The sequence below is a fragment of the Ahaetulla prasina genome, chromosome 4, assembly GCF_028640845.1.
Source record: "Ahaetulla prasina isolate Xishuangbanna chromosome 4, ASM2864084v1, whole genome shotgun sequence".
Classification (NCBI taxonomy): Eukaryota; Metazoa; Chordata; class Lepidosauria; order Squamata; family Colubridae; genus Ahaetulla; species Ahaetulla prasina.
Genome location: NC_080542.1, coordinates 59045690 through 59073326, shown reverse-complemented (window position 1 = coordinate 59073326; position 27637 = coordinate 59045690). Strand labels below are relative to the sequence as shown.

General features: G+C 41.3%; 1 protein-coding gene across 1 annotated transcript in view; it reads left to right on the top strand.

Moving 5' to 3' along the window:
• The window catches only part of LOC131198208 (zona pellucida-binding protein 1-like), a 40129-nt gene that overhangs the window by 4018 nt on the left and 8474 nt on the right, over positions 1-27637 (top strand). The window contains exons 2-6 of the mRNA XM_058182705.1: positions 4821-4964; positions 15087-15305; positions 19163-19239; positions 19767-19941; positions 22074-22235. Coding sequence (XP_058038688.1) covers positions 4821-4964; positions 15087-15305; positions 19163-19239; positions 19767-19941; positions 22074-22235 — 777 coding nt within the window. The remainder of the gene's footprint in view (positions 1-4820; positions 4965-15086; positions 15306-19162; positions 19240-19766; positions 19942-22073; positions 22236-27637) is intronic.

Genomic DNA, 27637 nt, shown 5'->3' with positions numbered 1-27637 from the left:
ATACAAATTCTTCTTATATGCTGTAGACATTGTCATTTTATAATTATGACAATGTCTATATTTTATATTATACATCCATAATTTCTGTCACGCTCTAAATCTATCCCATAACCAAAATTCTTCCCCCAGGCAAGCATTGTCTCTTTTACTTGTTCTTCCTCCAGTTTGACCTCTAATAAATATCCATACAATTTCCTAATTAAGTTATCATCTGTACCTGTTAAAATCTTATCAAAACTCGTTATGTTATTATAGAAGCCTTCTGTTTTAGAAACTTTATCATATCTGGAGTGTATTTGCAAATAAGAAAACCAATTCATATTTATACCTTCTACTTCTAATTCTAGCTTAGTTTTTAACTCAACCTTTTCATTCAACAATTCATTATATCTAACAATTTGTTCCTTTCTAAATATTATTGAATATGAAAATGCCTCAGTAGATGATACCCAAATTGGAATTTTTAAGAAATGGCTTTTCTTTATCTTCTCCCAGTTTGATAACAATACCTCTCTTACAAGGTGTCTTCTAAAATATCCTTGTGTTTTAGCTTGCCCATACCATCAAAAGGCATGCCATCCCAAAAGCAAATCATGTCCTTCCAGAGTCAATATTCTATTATTTCTTAGAGTTATCCATTCTTTAATCCACATTAAGTTTGCTGCTTGATAGTACAACTCCCAGTTGGGTAGCCCAAAGCCTCCTCTTGTTCTCACATCGTGTAATAATTTTAATTTTATCCTCACTTTTTTACCTTACCAAATATATTTCAATATCATTTTATTCAGTTCCTCAAAGTATCCTCTCCCCAATTTAATTGGAATTGTCTGGAACAAATACAAAATTCTAGATAATATATTCATCTTCTTCCAAGCAGTGGTAATTGCAAATGTTCCCATTTTGCCAGATCTGTCACAATCTGCTGTTTGGGTCTACTATAATTGTTCTCTTTCAATGTGCTACACCTTGCAGTCAAATATATCCCCAAATACTTAACTTTATTTGTAATCTGCATTTCTGAGCATTCTACTAATTCAATTTTTTGCTTCATTAAAATATTTTTTGTCAAAATCTTCATTTTATCTTTATTAATTTTCAAGCCTGCAACTTTTCCAAATTCTCCTATTTTATCTATCAAACAAATTATAGATTCTAATGGATCCTCAATAATAAAAACCAAATCATCAGCAAAAGCTTGAAATTTATATTCTTCCTTTTGAATTTTCATACCTTTTATCTCTCTTTCCTCTCTAACACTTCTATTTTTTTTATTTGCATTTATATCCCGCCCTTCTCTGAAGACTCAGGGCTGCTTACACTATGTCAAGCAATAGTCTTCATCCATTTGTATATTATATACAAAGTCAACTTATTGCCCCCAACAATCTGGGTCCTCATTTTACCTACCTTATAAAGGATGGAAGGCTGAGTCAACCTTGGGCCTGGTGGGGCTTGAACCTGCAGTAATTGCAAGCAGCTGCTGTTAATAACAGACTGTCTTACCAGTCTGAGCCACAGAGGCCCTTCTTAAATACTTCCAATGTCAACACAAACAGCAGCAGTGACAGTGGGCAACCTTCTCTAGCCCCTTTTTGAATTTGTATCGCTTCAGTAATTCGCCATTTATCATAACCTTAGCCGATTGTTTGTGGTATATAGCTTCTATTGCTTTGATAAACATTTTACCAAAGCCCATTTGTTCCAGTTGTAGAAGAATAAAATGCCAATTAATATTGTCAAAGACTTTTTGTGCATCCAAAAAGATCAACGCCATCTATTTTTTCTAAGCTGTCCAATATTAATCTCATATTGTTTTTAATATGTCTTTTAGGCAGAAATCCATTTTGATCAGGATGTATAAACTCATTCAAGTATCATTTTTCTGCCAATATTAAAGCAAAAATTTTATAATCCGCAGAAATTTTATAATTTAGCAGAAATATTGGTCTATAGTTTTTAATTTGTTTTAAATCAATGTCCTCTTTCGGGATAAGTGTAATATAAGCCTCTGTCCAAGTCTCAGGTATTTTTTTCTTTGGCATCACTTCATTCGTGACCTCTAGTAGCAGAAGGCTCAATTGTTCTTGAAAAGTCACATAGTATTCAGCTGGCAATCCATCTGGGCCAGGTGCTTTTCCATTTTTCTGTTTTTTAAGCGCTTGCATTACTTCCATCATTGTTATGTTCCCCTCCAGCATCATTTCCATGTCTTTAGGAATCTGAGATAAATTTGCTTTCTGTAGCTTTCAGCTCTATTCTGATTCTGAAATTCCTTCAGGCCTCTGTTCCCTTTGCAAAAGCTTTTGGTATGGAGGAGGGAGGCCCAAAGGAGCATGAGTTCAAACTCCTTCAGATTCACTGAAGTTGCCCAGTGCTCCAAAAATTGATCAGGTAGTCTGTGCAGGCAACCTCCGTGAATCAGGCAAGCTTAGCAGGGCCCGTACATCCCATTCTGTCTGTGCTCTCACCGCTCCACTTTTGGAGTGCCACAATCGGCACAGAAACTGCACTGCCGTGAAAGTTGTGCAGCAAAGAGGATAGAGAGGAGACAGCTTGCTTGACCATGGAGTTCTTTGAAAGATAAGTGAGACTTCAAAAGCCCAGTGCCTGTGGAAACCCTGCAGAGTAGTATGGGGGGAAGCAAATATGGGGACTTCAAGATAGTATGAAATATCTTAGTGGGGGGGAGGTCTTTGATGATCAGAAGCAGGGGTCTGTTCCAGCACTAGGCCCTCCCCATGCTCTTCCCGCCCTGAGATATCTCATGTGCACTTAATGACCTACCCATTTGATTAATGAATGCATTGGAGAAAGCAGAGAGGGGTCACATTAATTTAACCTGATCCAATTAACAAATCCTCAGGTTACAAATATAATTGGAAGTCTCTATTACATTTGTAACTTGAGGATTACCTGTACTCTGTCTGGACCCAATACTTTTCCAGTCTTTTGTCTGTGAAATAAACCTCATACCTCTTTTTCTAGGATCACCAGGGGTGGCAGACACAGAGGGATATCAGGTATAGGAGAATTGGCTATTGTTGGTCTATCTACGATGGTAGTAATAGATGACAATTATCTTCTGTCAAACCTACAATAGAAGACATTCAGGTCATCTGCCAGTTGCCGATTCCTTTCAGTAAGGGAGGGAGGTCTGCTCTGGACAATGATATTTTCCAGATTTTTCCACATGCATGCCTGACTTGACAATATTGTAAAAATATTGTATAATATTTTACATCCTTTCCTGTAGGCTTTCTTTTTGGCCCAATGTAGCTGGTTGAGCTTAGCTGTGAACCAAGGTTTATTGTTACTGTATATTCGCAAGCTTTTGGTCAGCCCACATAAGTCCTCACAAAAACTAAGTTATGATGTCATGGTATCAGTGAGTTCATCCAAGTTTGCTGAGGCAGCTTCGAAAATGCTCCAGTCAGTGCAGTTGAGGCAAGCCTGTAGCTTTAACTTTGCCTCCTGAGTCCAAGACTTCACTGTTTTAACCATAGGTTTTACAGTTTTAAGTCTCTGTCTATAAATAGGTACAAGGTGAATCATACAATGATCAGAGAGGCACATAGTTGCTCATAGTAGAGAGCGATAATAAGTATCTTTTAATGTTGAGTAGCAGTTACCTAACATGCTCTTGCCTCTAATGAGATAGCTGAAATGCTGAGTGTATCTTGGCAGTTCTTGGCTTAGCTTAGCACTGTTAAAATCTCCTAAAACATTGAGTAGGAAGTCTTACTATTATTGTTCAGTCCACAGGACTGGGACACAGGATCCTCAAGCTCCTGGTCCACAGGATTTCAAGAGAAAGCTGTCCATCATTTTCTTTAAATTCCCCAAAGATGAAAAACATACAGCTTGCTTAGAAAGACAGTTTCCATATGCATATTTTACTACTAAGAAATTTAAGCAACATCTAGGTATCTGTACTTTACATCCATGCGGAACCTTGTCAAAGCTTTGTGACAAATTAATACAAATTGTATCTACAGCATTCCATTCAGATTAAATCTCATCAAAAGATGAGACATGCTTTTCTCACATGACTTGTTTTTGACAGGACTGGTATGATAGAACAACTGCAGCATTCTTTTCAATATACTTAACAGACTGTTTTATTAGCTATTCTTTAGATATTAACATTATTTAACTGATCAGTAATTACATAAATCCTTTTTTTCTTCCTTAAGAGAAGGCACTCCAACATCATTTTACTTGCTAGGAAAACACAGGATTGCAGTTGTGATAAATACACATTAATTGCTAACTCAGAAGAATGATAGAATTAAATCAATAATCACAAAAGCACCCATGCAGTATATACTTTATTTTGGAGAGTTCAAGGCCACACTGAGTAGAAAGCAAACACCCAAGATTAAAATTTTCCACGTTTCTCTAGGCAGAATTTGTGGTCCTGTGTTTTTAAAAAAATAATATTATCTCTAAAATGAGATTATCTCTATTGTTAGGGTTTATATAGAGGTGCTTCCTGCTTCAAAATGATAGAAATTGTATCAACAATTAGGTCACAATTTCCTACCATTGTGTCCACGGAGTAAGTTGGAAATTGGGTGACTCGGGCCATGGTGAATTAGAACTACATATTACTGATAGTTTTCTTATGTGGTTTTGTGCATTTCCTTCTTTGCTTGTTTATACATTACTGTATGGTTTATTAAGGCCTGTATGCAAATACAAAGTCAGAGTAAAAAAGGCTGTTTTAATGCTAAATAATGGGCTTCATGAATTTAGGATTAGATATTGTCTGGGATAATTTAATGACACATTTTTATATTTTGAATTATGTTTATTTATAGAATCTCAAAGATTTGTTTTAAATAGTGATGGAAGCTTGGAGATTTATAAAATTAAAGGCAGTGATGCTGGGAGTTACACTTGCAAAGCAAATTATATGTACAATAATGATCAACTGACTACAAAAATCCATTTTATGCTCTATGGTAAGTAAGGATTTAGCAATCTTTTTTATAACTATGATATTAACTTATAAACTACACAGATACTCAAATGAAAGTAAACTAGTATGAAGTAATAAATTATATTTTATAATGTTACAGCCTAGGTCTATTGAAACTAAATGTAGAGAGATTTATGAACAATGCTCCTGTACACAATAATTAAAAGTTGTGCAATCAGAAGTTGTGGTCAACAGCTGAAATGGTTTAAAGCAGTGGTCTCTAACCTTGGCGACTTTAAGCCTGGAGGACTTCAACTCCCAGAATTCTGGGAGTTGAAGTCCTCCAGGCTTAAAGTCGCCAGGGTTGGAGACCCCTGCTTTAAAGGGTAAACCAATTCATGAAGGACTGGACTGTCAAAAGGGCCTTTCATCCCACTTACAAGAGTTTTAAATGTTTCAGTTAAATAATATTAATTATTTATCTCCCCATAAACCCATATAGCATCTGAAGAATATTAGCTCAAAATGAATGGAAAGGTATCTCTTTAGAGTCAATTAGAGCTACTAGAATAAAGGAGCTACTTACAGTAATTAGAACTACTTGAATGAAGGACTACATGAAGCTCTTTGGCACGGATGTCACCTTTATAGGGGGAGCTTATCTGGGATGTGGAAGTGTCTATATGCTGATTCTAATGTGGCATTTGAGGGGGAATGTATGTGTGAAGGTATGTTTATTCTTCTGAACATGCAGTTCCTCTGGGAGATCTAATTTAATTAACTTGTGTTTGCAGACCTTATCCTTAGATATGTAGATTAGGTCTGGGTAATTTATTCAGGGGTTTGAGGAAGTTTGCTAATTTTAGTTTGTTTTATGTTTTTTTTATTCGCATTTATACCCCGCCCTTCTCTGAAGACTCAGGGCGGCTTACACTATGTTAGCAATAGTCTTCATCCTATTTGTATATTTATATACAATGTCAATTTATTGCCCCCAACAATCTGGGTCCTCATTTTACCTACCTTATAAAGGATGGAAGGCTGAGTCAACCTTGGGCCTGGTGGGACTAGAACCTGCAGTAATTGCAGGCAGCTGTGTTAATAACAGACTGCATTAGTCTGTTGAGCCACAAGAGGCCCTAGTTGACTGTCAATTATCTAGTGGATTATCTAGCGATTCTCAGATCTTTGTGGATTCTGTTAATATTTTAAGGGAAGATGGAAACAGTATAAAGTATAAAGAATAAAATATATTTAGATATAAAACTTTCCGCGCATGGATTATAAACTCTAGGAATCAGTCTCTCAGATTAAGTAAACTAATCTTTTCAATATAACAAATTTCTGAGAATACTTAAATATTAACAATATTTAAGTATTAAATATTTCAGTAATTATTTTTTAAATGAGTTCAAAGCACCAAATTCCCACGGATTATATCCCAAAGCTCTGAAGGAACTGGCAAATACGATCTCAGAACCATTGAATCATATATTTCAAAGATTGGAAAAGAGCTGATGTGTTTCCTATCTTCAATTTTTTTTAAAAAAATGGTTTAGAAAAGATCTTGACAGTATTCTTGGAAGTTCAAGATTAAAGACAATCAAGCAACAAATTTGTGAATACCTAGAGATAAGCAAACTGATAACCAAAAGCCACTGTGGGTTTGTTTCTTCATTTGTTTGCTGTAGTTTTTTGACAAAATAACTAAATTAGTGGACCAGAGAAATGCTGATGACATAATGTACTTGAATTTCAGTAAGATATTTGATAAAGTAGGCCACAACCCACTAATCAGGAAGATAGAAAAATGTAGGTTGGACAGCATTACCACTGCATGGATGTGTAACTCATTGACAGACCATTTTCAGTGTGTAGCCCTTAATAGAACTACATCTACATGGAGGGAAATAAACAGTGGGGCACCCCAAAGTCCTGTTTTAGGCTCAATACTTTTCAATGTCTTTATAACCAATTTAGATGAAGGATTAGAAGGGGAACTCATCAGATTTGCAGATGACAGTAAACTGGCAGAAATAGCCAATATCCCAGAAGATAGGTTCAAGATCCAGATGGATCTTAACAGACTAAAACACTGGGCCCTATTCAACAAAATGAAATTCAATGGTGAGAAAAGTAAGGTTCTACATTTAGGTATGAAATACCAAATGTACAGGTATACAAGTGGTACTTGACCAGTGGTGGGATCCAACTAATTTAACAACCGGTTTGTTTTAAAGATCAGATGGGCATGGCTGGGGGTGTCATGTGACTTGATGTAACTCACAACAAGGTGGGGTGGCACAGGCGGGCCAAAGCAGTTGTGGCAGTGGCCGGAGCATTAGACTTACCTTTGTGCAGCAACAGCAACATTGATTCTCCGACACCTCATCTCTTGCTTACAGTCAGAGTTTTAAAAAAGTTTTTTTCAGCAAGAAACGGTGGGCGGCTACTTCTGGTCTTTGTTGGTGCAGCTGGGCACATGCCCTGAGACACTGGCCTGCAGCTGCAGCCTCTTTGCCAGCGCGAGAAGCCTAAAGCTGCCTCTCTTTGTCGGCACGAGAAGCCTCCAACCGCTGATCTTTTTTGGCACAAAAAGCCTGCAGCCACCACTCTTTGCCAGTGTAAGGGCCTCTAATTGTCACCTCTTTGCCAGTGCAAGGTGCCTGCAGCAGCCGCTGCCTCTTTGCAGTCCCAGCAGCCTCCAGCTGCCTCCTCTTTGCCGGTTGGAACTGAGCTGGCAGCAACGACTGGAAGCCTCTTACGCTGGCAAAGAGGCTTCTCAAACTGGCAAAGAGCAGCAGCTGGAAGCTTTTCGCACCGGCAAAGAGCACCAGCTGGAAGCTTCTTCCACCGGCAAAGGGTGCCAGCTTCAGGCTTCTCACACTGGCAAAGAGCGCAGGCTGGAGGCTTCTCGTGCTGCCAAAGTCTGGAGGCTTCTCACACTGGCAAAGAGTGGTGACTGGAGACTTCTCGAGCTGAAAAAGAGTGGTGGCTGAAGGCTTCTCGTGTCGACAAAGTCTGGCGGCTGGAGGCTTATTGTGCTGGCAAAGAGGTGGTGGCTGAAGGCTTATTGGTGGGAGGGACACAGCGAGGCTCGGCCGCCTTTCAGGTCCTCCTCTGGGCTGCCACTTGCTCAATCTCTGTTCCGTCTCGGGTCCCACATCCAGCATGCCACTTCCAGGCCAGCCCAGCCAGTGGATGGGCGAGTGGGTGGCCCTCAGGGGAGGCATTTTCTTTCAGGTCTCCCACCCTGAAGAATCTGCTGAAGCTAAAGCTGAGCCTGAAAGGCAGCCGAGCCTTGCTGTGTCCCTACTCCTACCTCCCAGAGCGGATCTTGCTTCCCCGCTGTCAGCATTATCTTCCAGCCCATGCGGCCCGTTTTTGGTCTCCCAAACTTCACACACATCATGTTTTTTACCTCCCCAGCCCCCTGGGGAACTCTACAGGCCTCCCAAACCCTCTGCGCATCCCATTTTTGTGAAAAACGGGCCCATTTTTGGCAAAAATGGGACGCACAGGGTGGGGTTTCGGGAGCCCAAAAATGGCTGTATAAGATGCACCAATATTTCCACCCTCTTTTAGGGGAAAGGGAAGTGTGTCTTGTTATGTATTTGAATTCTTGGAGGGAAATTTGGGCGGGAAAACGCACGTTGCTAATTGGCTGGTGCCTCAGCCTAAACAGTATATAAGGAGGACTATTCTCCTGATTCCTTTGCTGGGTTCTCACAATAAAATTAAGAGCTGTTGTCACCAATGACTTGTCTCCTGCCTCCTCATTTCGCAAACCCAACATTGGCAACGAAGTTGGGATTGAGGCTGGCAGAGAGACCAGACAAAGAGCTGATTAGGAATTAGCTTTTGAACTCAGCCAGTTTTACGGCGGCTACAATAGAAAAAGCCGAAAATATCTAACTATTTATTTATTTATTTATTTATTTATTGTTTATATTTATATATCGCCCTATCTCCCAAAGAACTCAGGGCGGTTTACAGGCATTTAAAAACAAAAAATACAATAAATACAATTCTAAAAACAATTAAAAAACTTATTCAAAAGCCTTAATTAAAAATATAAAAATTAAAACCCAAGATAAAACCCACAAACTAAAATCTAACTCAGTCCTGCGCAGTTAAATAGATATGTTTTAAGCTCGCGGCGGAAGGTCCGAAGGTCCGGAAGCTGACGAAGTCCTGGGGGCAGTTCATTCCAGAGGGTGGGAGCCCCCACAGAGAAGGCCCTTCCCCTGGGCGTCGCCAGACGACATTGCCTCGCTGACGGCACCCTGAGGAGTCCCTCTCTGTGAGAGCGCACGGGTCAGTGAGAGGTATTCGGTAGCAGCAGGCGGTCCCGTAGATAACCCGGCCCTATGCCATGGAGCGCTTTAAAGGTGGTCACCAACAACCTTGAAGCGCACCCGGAAGGCCACAGGCAGCCAGTGCAGACTACATGCCGCCAGTGCCATTTGACCCAGCCAGAGAGAAATGGGGGTCGTACATGGCTCGATTCGAGTGTTTCCTTGAGGCCAGTGATTGCCAAGGTCTCTTGGATAATCTTAAACGGGCATACTTTCTGAGCCACTGCGGGCCAGAGGTTTTTGACACTGCTGAGTTGCTGTTGGAGCCAACACACATCCAGTCCGTAACCTGGCAAGTTCTGCAAGCAACTCTCCAAGCACACAATGCTCCTGTGCTATCGAAGTTTGTGCAGAGATATGAGTTTTGCCAAAGAATCCAACGCGAAGGCGAGCCGATCAGCGTTTACATGGCTGCCCTGCGGAAATCAGCCACACATTGCGAGTACCGAGACCTCGATAACATGCTCCTAGAGCAACTAATTTGTGGAGTGAGAGACATTCGTTTACAGAGGCGACTTCTCGCTAAAGCAAATCTAACACTCCATGTTGCTCTGGATGAAGCCCGGGCTCACGAATTGTCCACCAAAGCTGCTGAGACACTACAGAGGCCAAATTCAACCAACAACCCATCTAGAACAACGCCAGTCCACAGTGAGGAAGTTCAGCCCAAAAGTGACGGCAAAGTCAAGGAAGAAGTCTTCCGGAAAGAAAAAACAGAACGAAATGACAAAGATGGTTGTGCAAGTTGCGGGGGCAACCATCAGAGACAAACTGTGAAAGGTGCTGACTATTTTCAGGGCTGCCAGGCTTAAAGTTAAGCTCAACAAGTGTCAAATTGGGGTGCCCTCAGTTGAATTTTTGGGATATCGCATCAATGCAGCAGGGATATATCTCACAGAGAGCAAGGTTCGAGCAATCCAAAAAGCTCCCCCTCCCCAAAACAAAACAGAACTACAAGCCTTTTTAGGGCTTTTGAACTTTTATTCAGTATTCTTAAAAGACAAGGCAACTGTGGCCAAACCTTTGCACAGGCTGCTTGCAAAAAAGACCCCTTGGACTTGGGACAGAGCAGAGACCACAGCTTTCAATGCTGTCAAACAATTGTTCTCTGGGGACAGTCTCCTGATCCAGTATAACGGAACCTTGCCTCTCGTTCTTGTGTGCGATGCCTCCCCTTTTGGAGTGCGGGCTGTGCTGAGCCACAAACTGCCTAAAGCTACCATTGCTTACTTTTCCCGCACTTTATCTGGAGCCGAACGGAACTATAGTCAATTAGATAGAGAAGCCCTTGCCATCGTCTCAGGGGTTCAAAAAAAATTCATGAATATTTGTTCGGCTGACATTTTGACATTGTTACTGACCATCACCCCCTTTTGGGATTATTGGCGGGGGATCATCCAACACCTGTTGCCCTATCCCCCAGATTGACTCATTGGGCCATTTTTTTGGCTGCCTATTCCTACCCTTTGACCCACCGGCCAGGCACAGACTTAGGAATGCGGACGCTTTAAGCAGGTGCCCTTTGCCGGAGATCGTCCAAGACCCGACCCCAGGGACCCGGTACTCCTGATTGACTCTTTGGACACTGGCCCAATCACCTCACCTGAGGTTGCCAGAGCATCAGCTAAAGACATTATTATCCGGACTGTATCCGAACTGTAATTGGCTGGATGCAGAGGGGGTGGCCCAGTTCGACTGGCGAAGAATTCAAACAATTCACGACTAAACGTTTTGAATTATCTGTGCAAGAGGGATGTTTGTTGTGGGGAGATAGGGTGGTTATTCCTTTAAGTCTGCGGGAAAATGTATTGAAATTGTTGCATGTGGGGCACCCCAGTATCGTGCGTATGAAGGGTTTAGCATGTAGTTATGTGTGGTGGCCCCAGATGGACAACGACATTAGCAATTGGGTGGGTCGATGCCAACCGTGCCAGGACTCTAGACAGCTACCTCCAACAGCCCCTGTAAGAGAGTGGGAGAAGCCCCAAGAACCTTGGTCTAGGCTCCACATAGATTTTGCTTGTCCATTTCACGGGCAAACATTTTTAATCGTAGTGGATGCCTTTTCCAAATGGTTAGAAATCATTCTAATGCATTCCACGACTGCTGAAGTGGTGATCAGGGTGTTAAGGTGGCTATTTGTGACTCACGGATTGCCAGACACCCTTATCTCGGACAATGGCCCACAGTTTACAGCCACCCAGCTCGAAAGTTACCTGGCCGAGCTGGGCATCCGACATGCCCTCTCGGCGCCATTCCATCCTGCCACCAATGGCCTTGCAGAAAGTTTTGTTAGGAGTGCCAAGGAGGCACTATCCTGAATAAGCCTGGGGGACTGGCAAGCCAAGATTGACACATTCTTGGCAGTCCAGCATGGGACCCCCTGTGCAGCCACCGATCGCAGCCCAGCAGAGCTATTGATGGGAGGAGGCTACAATGCCCACTAGACCGGCTAAATCCCAACTATTCCCCCGATGGATTTCAAACAAGGGGAAATAGGACCAGGGAATTCTCAATAGGCGCTCCAGTGTTCACCAGGAATTATGGAGGAGGCCCACTATGGTTGGCAGGGACAATTCTAGAAATCACGGGCCCAAAATCATACTTAGTTGTTATAGGCGATGGGAGGGTCTGGAAAAGGCATGTCGACCAAATTCGAAACCGGTTGCAAGCCAAAGCAGAAACGCAATAACCAAAACAATCAGGCCCTGACTACCCGCTGTTTACACCAACAGCTAACTCAAGCCCGAATTGGCCGGGGGACTTATCTGAGAGTTGCGAAGTCCAGCGCCACCCCACAGTCCAACCTGAAGTCAGTGAGGAAGAATCCGCCTCTAATCCTGGCCAGGAAGGCCAATTGGAGGAGCTGGGAGGAACGGAGAGTCCCTCTGACCCGCTCAACTCCTTGCCCAGGACTGAGTTGCACGGGTCAGCCAGGCATAGGGAACGCCCTGGCTACCTGCATGACTACCTATGTAAATAGTTGTAAATTTTAGCTAAATGTGTTCTGGGAAGGGAGCGGTATTATGTATTTAAATTCTTGGAGGGAAATTTGGGCAGTAAAACGCATGTTACTAATTGGCTGCTGCCTCATCTCTAAACAGTATACTTTGCTGGGTTCTCACAATAAAATTAAGAGCTGTTATCACCAATGACTTGTCTCCTGCCTCCTCATTTCGCAAACCCAACATGTCTTATAGTCCGAAAAGTATGATAACACGGTAAAATATATGAGGTGTATAAGCTATGGGCTATTGCTAGAATTGTCTTTGATAACCTTAGGTTTTTAATAGGATTTGTTTGTTTACTGGATTTAGAAGACTCCAATTTCACAAGAGAACAGTCAGTCTACAATATTAAAAAAAAAGCAAAAGTAAAAAAGAAAAGAACCATGCACATCCAGAAAATCTGAAACTTTGGAACTATTTGGGATTAAATTTAATCCACACGGTTTAGCTACTTAATTTGGTTAATTGAGCCTGTTTGGGTGTTCCCTAGCACGTTATATCCATCAATGATCTACTTAAGTGTACTATTGAAGCAGAACCAGCATGCTAGTTTTGGGGCTAATTTAGCAGACCTATTCTTACAGTCTATTTTGAAGCTAACAGCAACAGTTTGCTCCCTCTCTCTTTGAGCCATTCTTCATTTATTAAGAAAGTAACATTAAAACAGAGAGCAAAACTTACATTCTCTAAAAAGTAGTTTCTTTATGCTCTCTGGAATATTAACAGCCTCTAATAATCAATCTTATGAGAACAAAAAAAGTGAACCAGGAATAGCCCCTGGTCTCCATAATGTCTGAAGGTACCAAGATTTTAAAATAGACAAGCTGCTGTTGGCATAGGAACAATGAGTAATCCAAATAAAATAAATGACTCAAATTCTTGGAAGTCTGATAAGAATATTTCAGCAATGATCTGTCTCCCACTCAAGTTTACATGATGATCTGTAGCCTTTTCTCCTCCACGACCACCCCCGGAACCAAGAATATTTTTGAGATAATGACTCATGGTTCAGTGACATGACCCCTCTAGATTCTGTATTCTTGGGAGATTACAGATTTAAATGAAATATTCCAAAACAGACAAAATGACTTATTATGTAAGAATTCTGTTAAAGACAATCTTGCTAAACAAAGTCTTTGACTGATGGAATTGTAATAGTAATATTTGAACAGATGGCAATGATCAGCAAGAAAGTGGTTGAGATGAAATATAATATTTAACAGCTTTAGGTAGTCCTATACTAAACATTGAAACACTCCCCCAAAAGATAAAAATCCAAAAACTGTTTAAAAAATCCCCAAGCCTTAAATACTATGATTAGAAATCAACATATTCCTGAAGAAAAGTGGAAGAATTTTGTATCTAACAATACCTGATCTGTTGTATACTTCTTAAGGCAATCCCTGCATTGAAGGAAAGTGGTTTACTACCTGGGAAAGCAAACAAAGGGTTCTGTTAATACTTAAAAATACAATTCCATCCATGTTGCATAAAATGAGGGCTTTTCTGGCAACCTTTGATATTTGCCATACACGCACATTTAAATAAGAAAATCTTAAGTCATTATGCCAAGTTAAAGTCCAAGTATCTGCTTTGACTACTAGCCATAATCACTCACATCAGTTTGGAATAATAGATACTGAAAGCTATTCAGTTTCCCCTACTTCATCTATGGCCTTGTTGGAGCAATGGTCTTTCTAGCAATTGAAGAGAGTCTTGCTTGGATACATTTGTATATAATCTGTTTAATTCTTGTGGTAGATGCCATAGGAAAAACAAATAAATATTGTAGCAAAAATTGAAGCGTTCAGATAAGCTATGTATTTAATTCAAAAGACAGCCGAACCTTTGTATAATTGCTTGTCACAGAAATAACTAATTCACAAGCTACTACCAATTAATTATTAGAACACTTATACACTTAAAGAGCCTTCCAATAACAGCAAGGACAAAAGCAAGACAGCATGGAGGAAAGCCACAATCACCAAGTGAGAAACATCAAAAAGAGATCCTGATGGAACCCAAAGACAGTAAGGAAAGGAAAATTATAAAGCATTTGGAAGAAAGAGAAATGGAAGAAGCTACAGTGAGATTCCCACTAATTGCATTAGTATATCCAAGAAAACACACTTCAATCCCTTTGGTGATAACATCTGTGCTACACACAACTCAGGAATGTCGGGAAGATGAAAATTAATACAGACAACCTCCAAGAATGTAATAACATACTTCAGAAAAAGAACCCCCTTCCTACCGAAGCCCTTCTGAAGGGTAATTGCCGCAGACCCAGGGGATTGTGATGGACCATTACCAGATTTGGAAGAATTACACAAGAAGTGCTATCCAAGAAATTCTTCACTAATGCCTAATAATTGATAACTGAGGCATTCACAGGAGCTGAATATCCTTTTATGAAATATTGTAAGTTGGCATTCTAAGTGTAAATATAATTAATTTTGGGATTATATTTGTAAATATAACATCATTCTATTACAGGAGACATGTTCTACAGAAGATATTGAACTTGGTTATTTTGTAGTACATTTTGTCAAGGTCACTAGATTAAGAAAAAGTGGAAGACCAAGTGGTAGTCTATATGTCTATGTTTCAAATAAGATTCTACCAGTGGTAACCAATTTGAAACCCTGTAGTCAAATTTCAATGTTTCCTATTGTTTCATGTTACTATCAAAAGGAGAGAATAAATTCTTCAACAGAACCAATAATGCATTGGTGTTACCTTTTGGTAACTTGCATATTGTGAGCTGTTAGAGAAATAATTTGTTTTAATTTTTAACAGTATATCATGTGCCAGAAAGGAGTATATACATGACATCAGAATTCACAAGTGGAACCTGTGAAACCAGCACAGTGGCTTCATATATAAAATATCTCTTAGAGAAGTTAGAGAGCTTAATTTACAAGCTTAACTGTGAAATCAAGCAATGGAACACCCAGTGTCATACTGCTACAGATACACTGAAAAAAATAACACATGAATTTACCTTTCAGTTCATAGGTAAGGTGAAACTTTTGCTCACTACTTCTGTGTTTGTGTGTGTGTATTATACAATATCCTATAATACCACAAATATGAAAATATTGCAGATATTATTTCTGTAATACATTTATATTATACATAATAGTAATATCATGGTTAATATAAATGTAATAATCAGACTATTTCAGTATATATGACCATTAAAAAAGTATCAAAAATACATGAACAACTATTCTCCAAATCAGCCCAGGCAGATCCAGTACTAGCAATGGTCCAACCATGTGCACAAAATCCTGCTATATTTCCCAATAAAGTGATATTTGTCTACTCACATATAGCATGCTTTCAAACTGGACAAAAGCCAAGACAAATGACCAAAGTTTATTCTGTCACTTAATGCTAGGACTCAAACCGCTGAAACAAAGACCATCTCCAATGACTAAGCCATTAACCACCACGCCTCTCAATGCAACTATGAAATCATCATATAGGTAGTCCTTGACCTAGCACCATTCATTCAGTGACTGCTAGATGTTATAATGGTAATGAGCAAACAAATGGTGGTTATGATTACTCCACAAAATTCTCACTGTTCCAGCATCACAACATGTCATGTGATTGCAATCTTGGCAACCACTTCACACTTACAACTCGTTGCAGTGCTCTGAGATCATGTTATAGCCATTTGCAATTTTCTCTGCTGTTTTCCCCAGGAAGTCAATAGGGAAGCTGATAGCAAAGATCACAAATCATTGGATTAAATATCCTCCCCCCAATCAGGAAACACTCTTTGTCCATCTGGACTTGGGCTGCACCAACCACTCATATATCTTGCATAACTTCCCCAACCCTAGCTGTGCCTCACTCATATCCTTGCACAATGTCCCCAACTTACACCATGGCCTTGCACAACTTTTCTTACCCATGCCATACTTCTCACACATCCCCTCACACTCATTTGCACCTTCTTCAACCCATGTTGCATCTTTCATGCCCCCTTGCATCCTCAGGTACCTTTCCTGATCTGTGTCACAACTCTGGTATCTTGATGCACCCTTGTATACCTGTCCTGTGCCATGCCTCTCACACATACCCTGATGTCTGACTCCAAAGGCAGCTGATACCTGTCATATGGCCCTGGCTCCCCTCTGCCTCCGATGCAGAACACTCATCAGAGCCTTCCCCAGACTCCAGGACTGGCCCATATTCCTCCACAACCTCCTCACTGTCCAAATCTTCTGCCAGCTCCGCTGGCCACTGGCATGCCACAACACCCTGATCCTCCCTTGCACCCTCACACAACCTTTTGTGATAAGCTGGAAAGAAGTTGCCTCACCTAACAGTTGTGAGATTTGATTAACAACAGCAACAGGATTTGTCATCCTTAAGTGATGCTGTCACGCCGTGCAACCACATTACTTAGTGATGGAAATTCTGGTCCCAGTTGCCATCATAAGTCAACAAATAACTGCATCTTAAAATAGATTGTTTTTTCAGTTAACCTATCACCTTTTTTATAGTTCAGGGAGCATACTGTATCCTGAGAGTACAAAACTGAGCTTTTGACACTACCAAAATTCTCTTTCTCCTTCGTAACTCCCCATTTCTCTATTCCTCATAGCCCTCCCAAAAACTGCTATTGCATTAGGTTCCCCAATTGCACAGCTGTGTTGGCTAGAAGGAGAACGTTGATTAAATCCTAACTTATTTTTATACACAAGGAAGAGATAGGTTTTTTAAAGTCTTCTCTCTAAAATAGATATAGAACTAAATCCATAATAGATTTAAATTGTGTTCTGCTTTTTGTTGTTGATCAGTAATTTAAAAAAAACAATATCCGGGTAACTAACTTTTAAGTGTATCACCATTGCCACCTGATAATGCCCTGGTATTGCAGGATGATTTTATCTGTGGTAACATTACCATATTCTGATACATTACATTATTATATTAAGAAATGATCTAAAATCATCTGCAAAAATGTACTGTATTTTTGGAGTATAAGACGCACCTTTCCCCACCCCAAAAGGGGGTGAAAATTTAGGTGCATCTTATACGCCCAATGTACACCCATCCACCCACTGGCCCTCACCCTTTGGCCTCTGCCTCCCAGCAATTTACCTCCTTGCAGCAAGCAGCAAGAAGAAACAGCCCATTTCAGCTTCAGCACAGCCTAATTAGCACAAGTTAATTGTCCTTGGATTGGCCCAGGGGTGAAATCTAATTTTTTTTGCTAACGATTCTTTGGGCGTGGCTTGGTGGAAGTAGCTTGGTGGTCATGTGGTGGGTGTGGTGGGTGTGGCTTGGTGGGTGTGGCCAACTTGACATCACTCACTGTTAGAGCCAGGAGCTCCACATTCTGACACAGAAGCAAATTCTGTCTTTTACAGAATGTAACAGAAGCCAGGAGCTACATAAAAGCACATTCTGCCTTTCTGAAGCCCCCAATGCTTTGAGTTTTCCTCTGGCTTGACTGCCCAATCGAACCTTGGAGCCTTCTCTTGTCCTGTTCTTTATCCCGGAAGCCGCGCATCCCCCCTGCCAATCCTCCATACAAACTGCCCACCCCGTTTCTGCAAAGGCACAGCCTCCCCCTTACAGGGTGATCCAAAGAGGGGAGGGAGATGCTGCAGAAAAAGCTGCCTTCCACCCGGGCCTCCTCCTGCAACCAAACGTGCCCAGTCGTGTGTGCTCTTTCCTCAAATGGGCTGTGCATGGGGTGTTTCCCTGCTCAGCCCCAACAAGCTATGCATCCATGGTGCCTGCACCAGCATCCCGAGAGAAGCAGAGAAGAAATGCCGCTTCTTGAGTGAGGGGAGGGCGAGGAGAATGGAGAGACTCAGGGAGTAGGTCAGGTAGAGCTGGATGATTCAGGGCTGCTCAGAAGCCACCCCCACCGCTGCCAAAGCTTTGGGTGCCTTGGCTTCAGATCTCTCCCTCCCACCCTCCCTCACACACACGCACAAAAACAGAGGTTGGAGAGCTCTCTTGCTCGCTTGCTCTCCAAGCACCCCATGCACAGCCCATTTGAGGAAAGGGCACGCATGGCTGGGTGCGTTTGGCTGAAGGAAGAGGCGTGGCACAATGGGATTATTTTGTTCACCGCAGTGGTGCTTTGGGAGGGCAGGCAGATGTCTGCAGCTGACAACTATAATGAATATGTCCACCTGCCCTCCCGAAGCACCACCACAGTGAACAAAACAATCTCATTGCTATAGATGCATAGCTTGTCAGGGCTGAGCAAGGAAGCCGCTTCTTGAATGGGGTGGGGGTGGGGGCGAGTAAGCTGCTAGCTCCTTCCCTGCAGCCCTGCCATGCTTGTCTGCTTTCCATGTGGGCTTCCACTTGCCTGCCTTCACAAGCTGAACACTGGAAAACCGGTAAGGGCAGGGTGGAACGCAGCATGGAAGGCAGGCAAGCATAGCTGGACTGCGGGCCATGGACCAGCCAGTCATTGCTCCCAGTTCAGCGAACCAGCCCCAATCTCTGCTACCTATTCACCTGAGCTGGTTCAAACCTGGAGCATTTCACCCCTGGATTGGGTTCCTGACTCTCAGCTGTTTCAGGCTGCAGGGATTGCCATTGCCTATTGCTGCACAGGCCTCTGCTGCTTGCTGCAAGGGGGTAAATTGCTGGGAGCAGATTTTTTTTTTTCCTTGTGCTAATCAAGCTATGCTGAAAACAAAGATGAAAATAAAGCAGGCTATTTGCTATTTGCTGCAACAAGGCAAAATTGCTGGGAGGCAGAGGCAGATTTCTTTTTCTTGTTTTCCTCACCAAAAAAAATAGTCACGTCTTATAGTCCAGAGCATCTTATTATCTGAAAAATACGGTAATTAAAACATAAAACATTCTCTCTTTTTCATTTTTTGCAGTGTTTCCTCTTGTATTAGGTACAGGAGATTTTTGTCAAAATTCTCATTGTGAACATTCCAAAAGCAGCATCAGAAAGGTAATGTAGAATTATTCTAAAAGATTTAAAAACAATCATATTTGAAAATAGTATGCTTCAAGACATGTCTTTGTCAAAAATAAAAAAAAATAATCATGTAAATCCACAACATCAATACATTTTTCTTAATATTAAAATATGCTACACCTATCAGACTTTGTTACCTACAGATCTCATCAACTTGTAGTGCAACATTGTTTACGAATTTGTTAACCACTTTCTATACTATAACTTTTGTTTCATTGATGGTTCTTAATTTTCTAGAATGGCTGGATAAGCCTGTCTCCTACACACACACACACACACACACACACACACCCCAAGAAAACCTAATACATTCTGAGGATGTTGCAACCAGTTCATGCCCAGAATGCAGTTTGCACATGACTAATTTTTGTTTGTATGGAAACTACGATTTATGATGTTAGCTAGCAGAAAGGAGTATCTGGCATTATGTTCTATATATAATCCATCTTGGGAGCCAATTCACAATCAAATATTAATACTATCCCCTTTTTAAATTGTAGGCATATGTCAAAATCAAGCAATTCTTTGAAATGCTAAACACAGATTCTTTTCCTGGTGATCTTTTAAGTTATGTTCCTGGTACTCTGTCTGGTGTTAAAATAGATCATTGCAAACCAGGATTTGGAAAAAACACAAGTACCATGAACAACAATACAATTTGTCCAGGATGCTGTGGTGAGTTTCCAGGGTTTGGAGTAGAATTATAGAGAGAGAAGTATAAAAGAAGGATAGGGAAGGAAAAAGATACCTTGTTAATGGCAAATTAACAACTAGCCTCACATCTGTAGTTAATATCTGGTAGTTGCATGTTGCATCTGTGACTTCAAATACACTATTTGTTTGAACAAAGGCTAGGAAGAGAACAAAGGGTTTGGCAAGAAAATCTAGCTGCACAGTGCTAATGCAATTTACAAGGAGTGACAAGTTGTGTTACAGCATCTCAGTGTAATCTTTAGCCTTTGAAATTGCACCCCAATGCACTTCAGAGGGTTCCTCCTTATGTCCCCTGTCATGTCTTATCATTTGCCTGATTTGTTTGTTGTTGCTGTTTGCTTTGTTTTGCAGATCCCTATGCCTGCTATCTTTTAAAAAACATTTCTTTAATATATAAAAAAGCAACAAAAAACAACAAAAACATATTGTATATAGAGAAAATAATTCAACTTCATTTGTAAACACATCATTAACTTGACAATAAATTAATGATGTGTTTACAAACAGTTTTTATGAATCCTTTCATTAAAGCTAGTTTATGAGCAGAAAGGAAGCATATTTTGGTATATAATTCAAAATACATTCACATCTTTGATTGATGTGCTATATTAACAGGTTATGAATATTAAACCAAAATTATAGTGATATTGAGACGAGCCTATATCATATGGGTATATATCCCCTTACCTATTTTACATTTCCAATATAATGAGATTGATACAATTAGTCCTTGACTAATAACCAACTTAGCCACTGTTCAAAGTTACAACAGACACTCAAAAGCAATTAACAACTTGGTTTCAATGTTTTGACGTCACCTCCCACCAGCCTTATGACCACATTTTGGATGCTTAACAGCCGGTCCACATTTATGGCCATTTGATGGATAGAATAGAATAGAATAGAATAGAATAGAATAGAATAGAATAGAATAGAATTCTTTATTGACCAGGTGTGATTGGACAGAAGGAATTTATCTTGGTGCATTTGCTCTCGGTGTACATAAAAAATATATACATTTGTCAAGAATCATAAGGTAAAACTCTTAATGGTAGTCATAGGGTACAAATAAGCAATCAAATCCTATTAGGAAACAGTCAGTCAATAAATCGTAAGGATACCAGCAACAAGGTTGCAGTCATACAGTCATAAGTGGAAGGAGATGAGTGATAGGAACGATGACAAGATTAAGTGTAGTGCAGACTTAGTAAATAGAATGGACAGGGTTAAGGGAATTATTTGTTTAACAGAGTGATGGCGTTCAGGGAACAGTTAAACAGTTTTCCCCGAACGCCATCACTCTGCTAAACAAATAATTCCCTCAACCCTGTCATACTATTTACTAAGTCTGCACTACTATTTATCTTGTCATTGTTCCTCTCACTAATCTCCTCCCACTTATGACTGTAACCTCGTTGCTGGTATTCAATTGATCATTTCCTAATATGATTTGATTGCTTATTTGTACCCTATGATTATCTGTACCTTATGATTCTTGACGAATGTATATTTTCTTTTATGTACAGTTCACCGAGAGTATCCTCTCACCGAGAGAGACAGAAGACAAATTCCTTCTGTCCAATCACACTTGGCCAATATTCTATTCTATTCTATTCTATTCTATTCTATTCTATTCTATTCTATTCTATTCTATTCTATTCTATTCTAATACAACTACAAAAATCATAAGATACAACTCAGTGATAGTCATAAGATACTAAATAGAATCATAAGATGCTAAAGGAATAGGTAATAGGAATGATTATAAGGCTAATAATAATGGTAGTAGTCCTGCAGTCCTGCTACAGTTTGATATCCTAGGACATAAAACATTTTTTTTGAATTAGTTGTTTAGCAGAGTAATGGCATGTGGGGGGGACTGTCTTTGTGTTTAGTTGTTTCGGTGTGCAATGTCCTATAACTTCATCTTGAGGGAAGAAGTTGAAACAGTTTATATCCAGAACGTGAGGGGTCTGTAGGGGTCTGGCTCATGTAGTATACATGTCATCAATGGAAGGCAGGTATATAAATTGCTATATTGTATATAATTTGCTATGTGTTACATAATTTTGCTTTTGTTTTTAATGGAATAGTGACATGTCCACCAGGTAGATTCAGTGCAAAATATGGAACAAACTGTATTTTGTGTCCTGCTGGATCCTATAATGGAAAATATGGCCAGGTGGCTTGTGAAAATTGTCCAAAACACCAAAGCAGTGATGGAAAAGGTGCAGTCACAGAAAAAAAATGTCATAGTAAGTTACCGAATACAATGTATATGGATTCAACTTCTCTTTGTTGGTGAATTATATTCACAAATAGGCCACAACAAGTTAACTGGAAATGTTTAAGCACCTGTGCAGTATATTGGAACTCATAACAGATTTTTTTAACCAAATACTTAATTCAGCTTTGATTTTTATAGAAGTTGTTTTTCTTACTTTTTAATGCATCATCACTAACATAACATCAAATCTTTCCAGGCATTTGCTAATTTTCCTTGAGGGAGATAAGCGGACTAGAAACATAAAATATAAGAAATGGTGGAAAATATTTGTAGCTTGGGTGGTATCTTTTCTTTTATGTACACTGAGAGCATATGCACCAAGACAAATTCCTTGTGTGTCAAATCACACTTGGCCAATAAAATTCTATTCTATTCTATTCTAGATGTTGGTAGTAGTTTTTTCTCGAAGCTTGTTGTTTAGTTTCCAAATGTTTCATCACCAGGCTAGGTAACATCATCAGCGGAAGTTAGGTTGAAGTGCCTTGTTTCAGTTCTCTTCTGCTTTTATAATTCTTATGCAGTCAGTTGGCCACGTGACTGACTGGCCACAGCATGTGAAGGTCATCTGGTAGCAACATCATCCTGGCTGGTCACAGGACTGACTAGTCATGCCATGTGAGGTCATCTGACAAGCATCAAGGATTTGTGGCAGGGGTGGATTCTACTTACCTTTACTACTGGCTTGCTTTGCTCACGCGTGCGTGCATGCTTTTGCACATGCGCAGATCATCAAACATGATGTCAGGGTGGGTAGGCAGAGCCTCCTGCTGATTTTACTACCGGTTTTCAAGAACCGGACAGAACCAGGAGCAACCCACCACTGATCTATGATCATGTCACAAGCATAGTTTACAGCCCTCAGGCTATGATTATTTGGATAGTGACCATTCCAAGTTACAATAGTGACAAATAAAGAGAGATTATGAACAATCCTCAGAATTCTTGTTATCCAGCATCCCGTGATTGTGATCTAAGTACTTGGCAACCCAATTTATTACTGATTGCCAAGCTTCCAGCAATTATATGATCATCATTTGTAATTTAATCACCATTTATTATTATTATTATTATTATTATTATTATTATTATTATTATTATTATTATTATTATTATTATTATTATTATTATTATTATTATTATTATTATTATTAATTGATTTTTATAGAAGTTGTTTTTCTTACTTTTTAATGCATCATCACTAGCATAACATCAAATCTTTCCAGGCATTTGCTAATTTTCCTTGAGGGAGATAAGCGGACTAGAAACATAAAATATAAGAAATGGTGGAAAATATTTGTAGCTTGGGTGGTATCTTTTCTTTTATGTACACTGAGAGCATATGCACCAAGACAAATTCCTTGTGTGTCAAATCACACTTGGCCAATAAAATTCTATTCTATTCTATTCTAGATGTTGGTAGTAGTTTTTTCTTGAAGCTTGTTGTTTAGTTTCCAAATGTTTCATCACCAGGCTAGGTAACATCATCAGCGGAAGTTAGGTTGAAGTGCCTTGTTTCAGTTCTCTTCTGCTTTTATAGTTCTTATGCAGTCAGTTGGCCACGTGACTGACTGGCCACAGCATGTGAAGGTCATCTGGTAGCGACATCATCCTGGCTGGTCACAGGACTGACTAGTCATGCCATGTGAGGTCATCTGACAAGCATCAAGGATTTGTGGCAGGGATGGATTCTACTTACCTTTACTACTGGCTTGCTTTGCTCACGCGTGCGTGCATGCTTTTGCACATGCGCAGATCATCAAACATGATGTCAGGGTGGGTAGGCAGAGCCTCCTGCTGATTTTACTACCGGTTTTCAAGAACCGGACAGAACCAGGAGCAACCCACCACTGATCTATGATCATGTCACAAGCATAGTTTACAGCCCTCAGGCTATGATTATTTGGATAGTGACCATTCCAAGTTACAATAGTGACAAATAAAGAGAGATTATGAACAGTCCTCAGAATTCTTGTTATCCAGCATCCCGTGATTGTGATCTAAGTACTTGGCAACCCAATTTATTACTGATTGCCAAGCTTCCAGCAATTACATGATCATCATTTGTAATTTAATCACCATTTTTATTTATTTATTTATTTTTTATTATTATTATTATTATTATTATTATTATTATTATTATTATTATTATTATTATTATTATTATTATTAATTCGATTTTTATACCGCCCTTCTCCCGAAGGACTCAGGGCGGTTTACAGCCAAAATAAAAACAGACAACACAATATACAATTTAAAATACAAATTAAAAAACTTATTTTATAATTGGCCTAAAAAACTTTAAAATATATAAAACTAAAAACCCTTAAAATTAATAATAGAAATTTAAAAATCAATAAAATTTAAGCCAGCCCCGCGCGCATAAAAAGATGTGTCTTCAGTTTGCGGCGGAAGGTCCGAAGGTCAGGTATTTGGCATAAACCCGGGGGAAGTTCGTTCCAGAGTGTGGGAGCCCCCACAGAGAAGGACCTTCCCCTGGGGGCCGCCAGCCGGCATTGCTTGGCGGACGGCACCCTGAGAAGTCCCTCTCTGTGAGAGCGTACGGGTCGATGGGAGGCATGCGGTAACAGCAGGTGGTCCCGTAAGTACCCAGGCCCTAAGCCATGGAGCGCTTTAAAGGTAGTAACCAAAACCTTAAAGTGCACCCGAAAGGCTACAGGTAGCCAGTGCAGTCTGCGCAGGAGTGGTGTTACGCGGGAGCTACGCGAAGCTCCCTCTATCACCCGCGCAGCTGCATTCTGGACTAACTGAAGCCTCCGAGTGCACCTCAAGGGGAGCCCCATGTAGAGAGCAATACAATAATCCAAGCAAGAGGTAACGAGCGCATGAGTGACTGTGCACAGGGCAACCCGATCAAGGAAGGGGCGCAACTGCCGAACCAGGCGAACCTGGTGGAAGGCCCTCCTGGAGACGGCCATCAAATGATCTTCAAACGACAGCCGTTCATCCAGGAGGACACCTAAGTTGCGCACCCTATCCTTTGGGGCCAATAACTCGCCTCCAACAGTCAGCTGCGGCTGCAGCTGACTGAATCGGGGTGCTGGTATCCACAGCCACTCCGTCTTGGAGGGATTAAGCTTGAGCCTGTTTCTCCCCATCCAGACCCGTATGGCTTCCAAACACTGGGACAGCACTTCAACAGCTTCATTGGGGTGGCCCGGGGTGGAAAAGTACAGCTGAGTGTTGATTTGAAGGTTCCACTCTTCTGTGGTAATCTTTCCATCCTATGCAGCCTCCTCCAGTCCTTCTCTATTCACACCTCTTGCACCCCCTTCACCTCCTTGTGCACTTATCCTAATCTCCACAATCTGCACAATAACTCTTGTGTACCCCCTTGCATCTTTTTGCAACATCACACACCCATTCCACTCTAAGAGGCACCTCTCATGCATCCTTGTGTACCTTCCCTTGTAGTCTCCACACCTTGTCTACACTGTCTGCCCGCAGCAAATTCTCGGTGGACAGTGGGGTGCGGCCCCCGTCCTGGCCCCCAAGGAAGCCGCCGCTCGCCCGGTTGCAGATGTGGAGTGGCTCCGCTGAGGCGATCCCCGCCCACCCGGGGCTGCGGGCCGGCCATTCCGCCACTGGGCTGTAGGGGGCGCCCAGGACGCCCATGGTTCCAGCCCGGCCCACCAGACAGAGGAAGAGGCGGGCGGGCGGCGCTCTGCATGCGCTCAGGGGCGCTTACTTGTCGCGGATGATGGTCTGCAGCCCCGGAAGCCAGGTGGGCGAGGCGCTCTGCTTCCCAGCCCCGCGCGGGATCCTCTCTGGGCGCGGCGCTCTGCATGCGCTCAGGGGGCGCTTACTTGTCGCGGATGATGGTCTGCAGCTCCCGGATCTGGTCGTTCATGGGCAGGAGTTTGAGCTGGGCCGCCGATCCCGGCCAGTCGTGACGCGTCGCCGTCGCCGACGTGGCCGTGGCCTCCTCAGCGCCCCCGTCGCCCGCACAGCAGCCGTTCCTGCCAGCGCAGCAGCATCGGCTGCCGTCGGCGCTGCTGCTGCTGCTGTCCGGGCTCAGGCTGTCACCGCTGCCCAGGCCGGGGTCGGCGAAGCGCAGCTGCCGAGGCCCGCCCTCACCGCTCGTCGGCATCCCGGCCTCTGCCCCCCCCGGACCCCCCACGCGCCAGACGCAGCAAGGCACCGCCCCCATGCGCCGCCGAAGCAGCCGCCGCGGCGCCCCGCCACACGCTCCGCTTTACCTCAGCCGCGGGCCCGTGTGCCGGCCCGTGACGCGGCCGAGCTCGCCCGCTCCCATTGGCCGCGCCTCTTCTGTGGTAATCTTTCCATCCTATGCAGCCTCCTCCAGTCCTTCTCTATTCACACCTCTTGCACCCCCTTCACCTCCTTGTGCACTTATCCTAATCTCCACAATCTGCACAATAACTCTTGTGTACCCCCTTGCATCTTTTTGCAACATCACGCACCTATTCCACTCTAAGAGGCACCTCTCATGCATCCTTGTGTACCTTCCCTTGTAGTCTCCACACCTTGCCTACACTGTCTGCAACTCTTACATACCCACTGCAATTTTCTGTGCATCCCTTTTTGTTGACTATTTAAAGAACAGACATTAAGATAATTTGTAGCAAATCTTCAAGTTTTTAAAGTTTTCAATATTTTTTAATTTGAACGCATATATTTAACCTTTATTTACGTATTACAAACATCCCAATTACAATATTTGGATAAAACTTGTTGCTGTTTTAATCTTGTGCCAGTTTATATCTAGCATTCTTTTAATTCTCCAAATCTCAGCCATAAGCATAAACTTGCTTTAGGTGAAAGCTTTCTTCTTTGGTTTCCACCTTAAAGAATGGAACTGTGTGTGAGGGACTGAGGTACTGTGTATTTCTTAAAACTTTTAACTGTTGATCTCTTCTCGTAATCTCCGAATTTCTCTTACCGGTACATTAAAAAGTAGCATCTCTTTCCCTTTTCTAGTCCTTTACAATTGTTTTGACTTTTTAAAATAATCCCTTGCAATATGAGATTAAAATTTCATAGATATTTATAGTATTTGTTTATTTACAAATTAGTCATTTACAATATGCAATCCAGTATGTTTAGACAAAAAGACAGGTATGTATAATTTTAATTATTTTTTTAACTTAGTCATTGGGCATTTTGATATCTCAGTCAGGATACTAAAGATGTATAAATAATGTTAAAATGGCATAAGCAGATATCTTACAACTGGTACAGAAGTACAGTATTTTAAAGATAATTAAAATAATGTAGATGCAGAAAGTTCTTCCATGAACTGGAATTTCTGTACATCTGCTTTTTTTGTATTATCTTCCAAATTATGTTGACAAGTTTTTGCTTTGTTTTATTTACTGTCCAGATCATTTG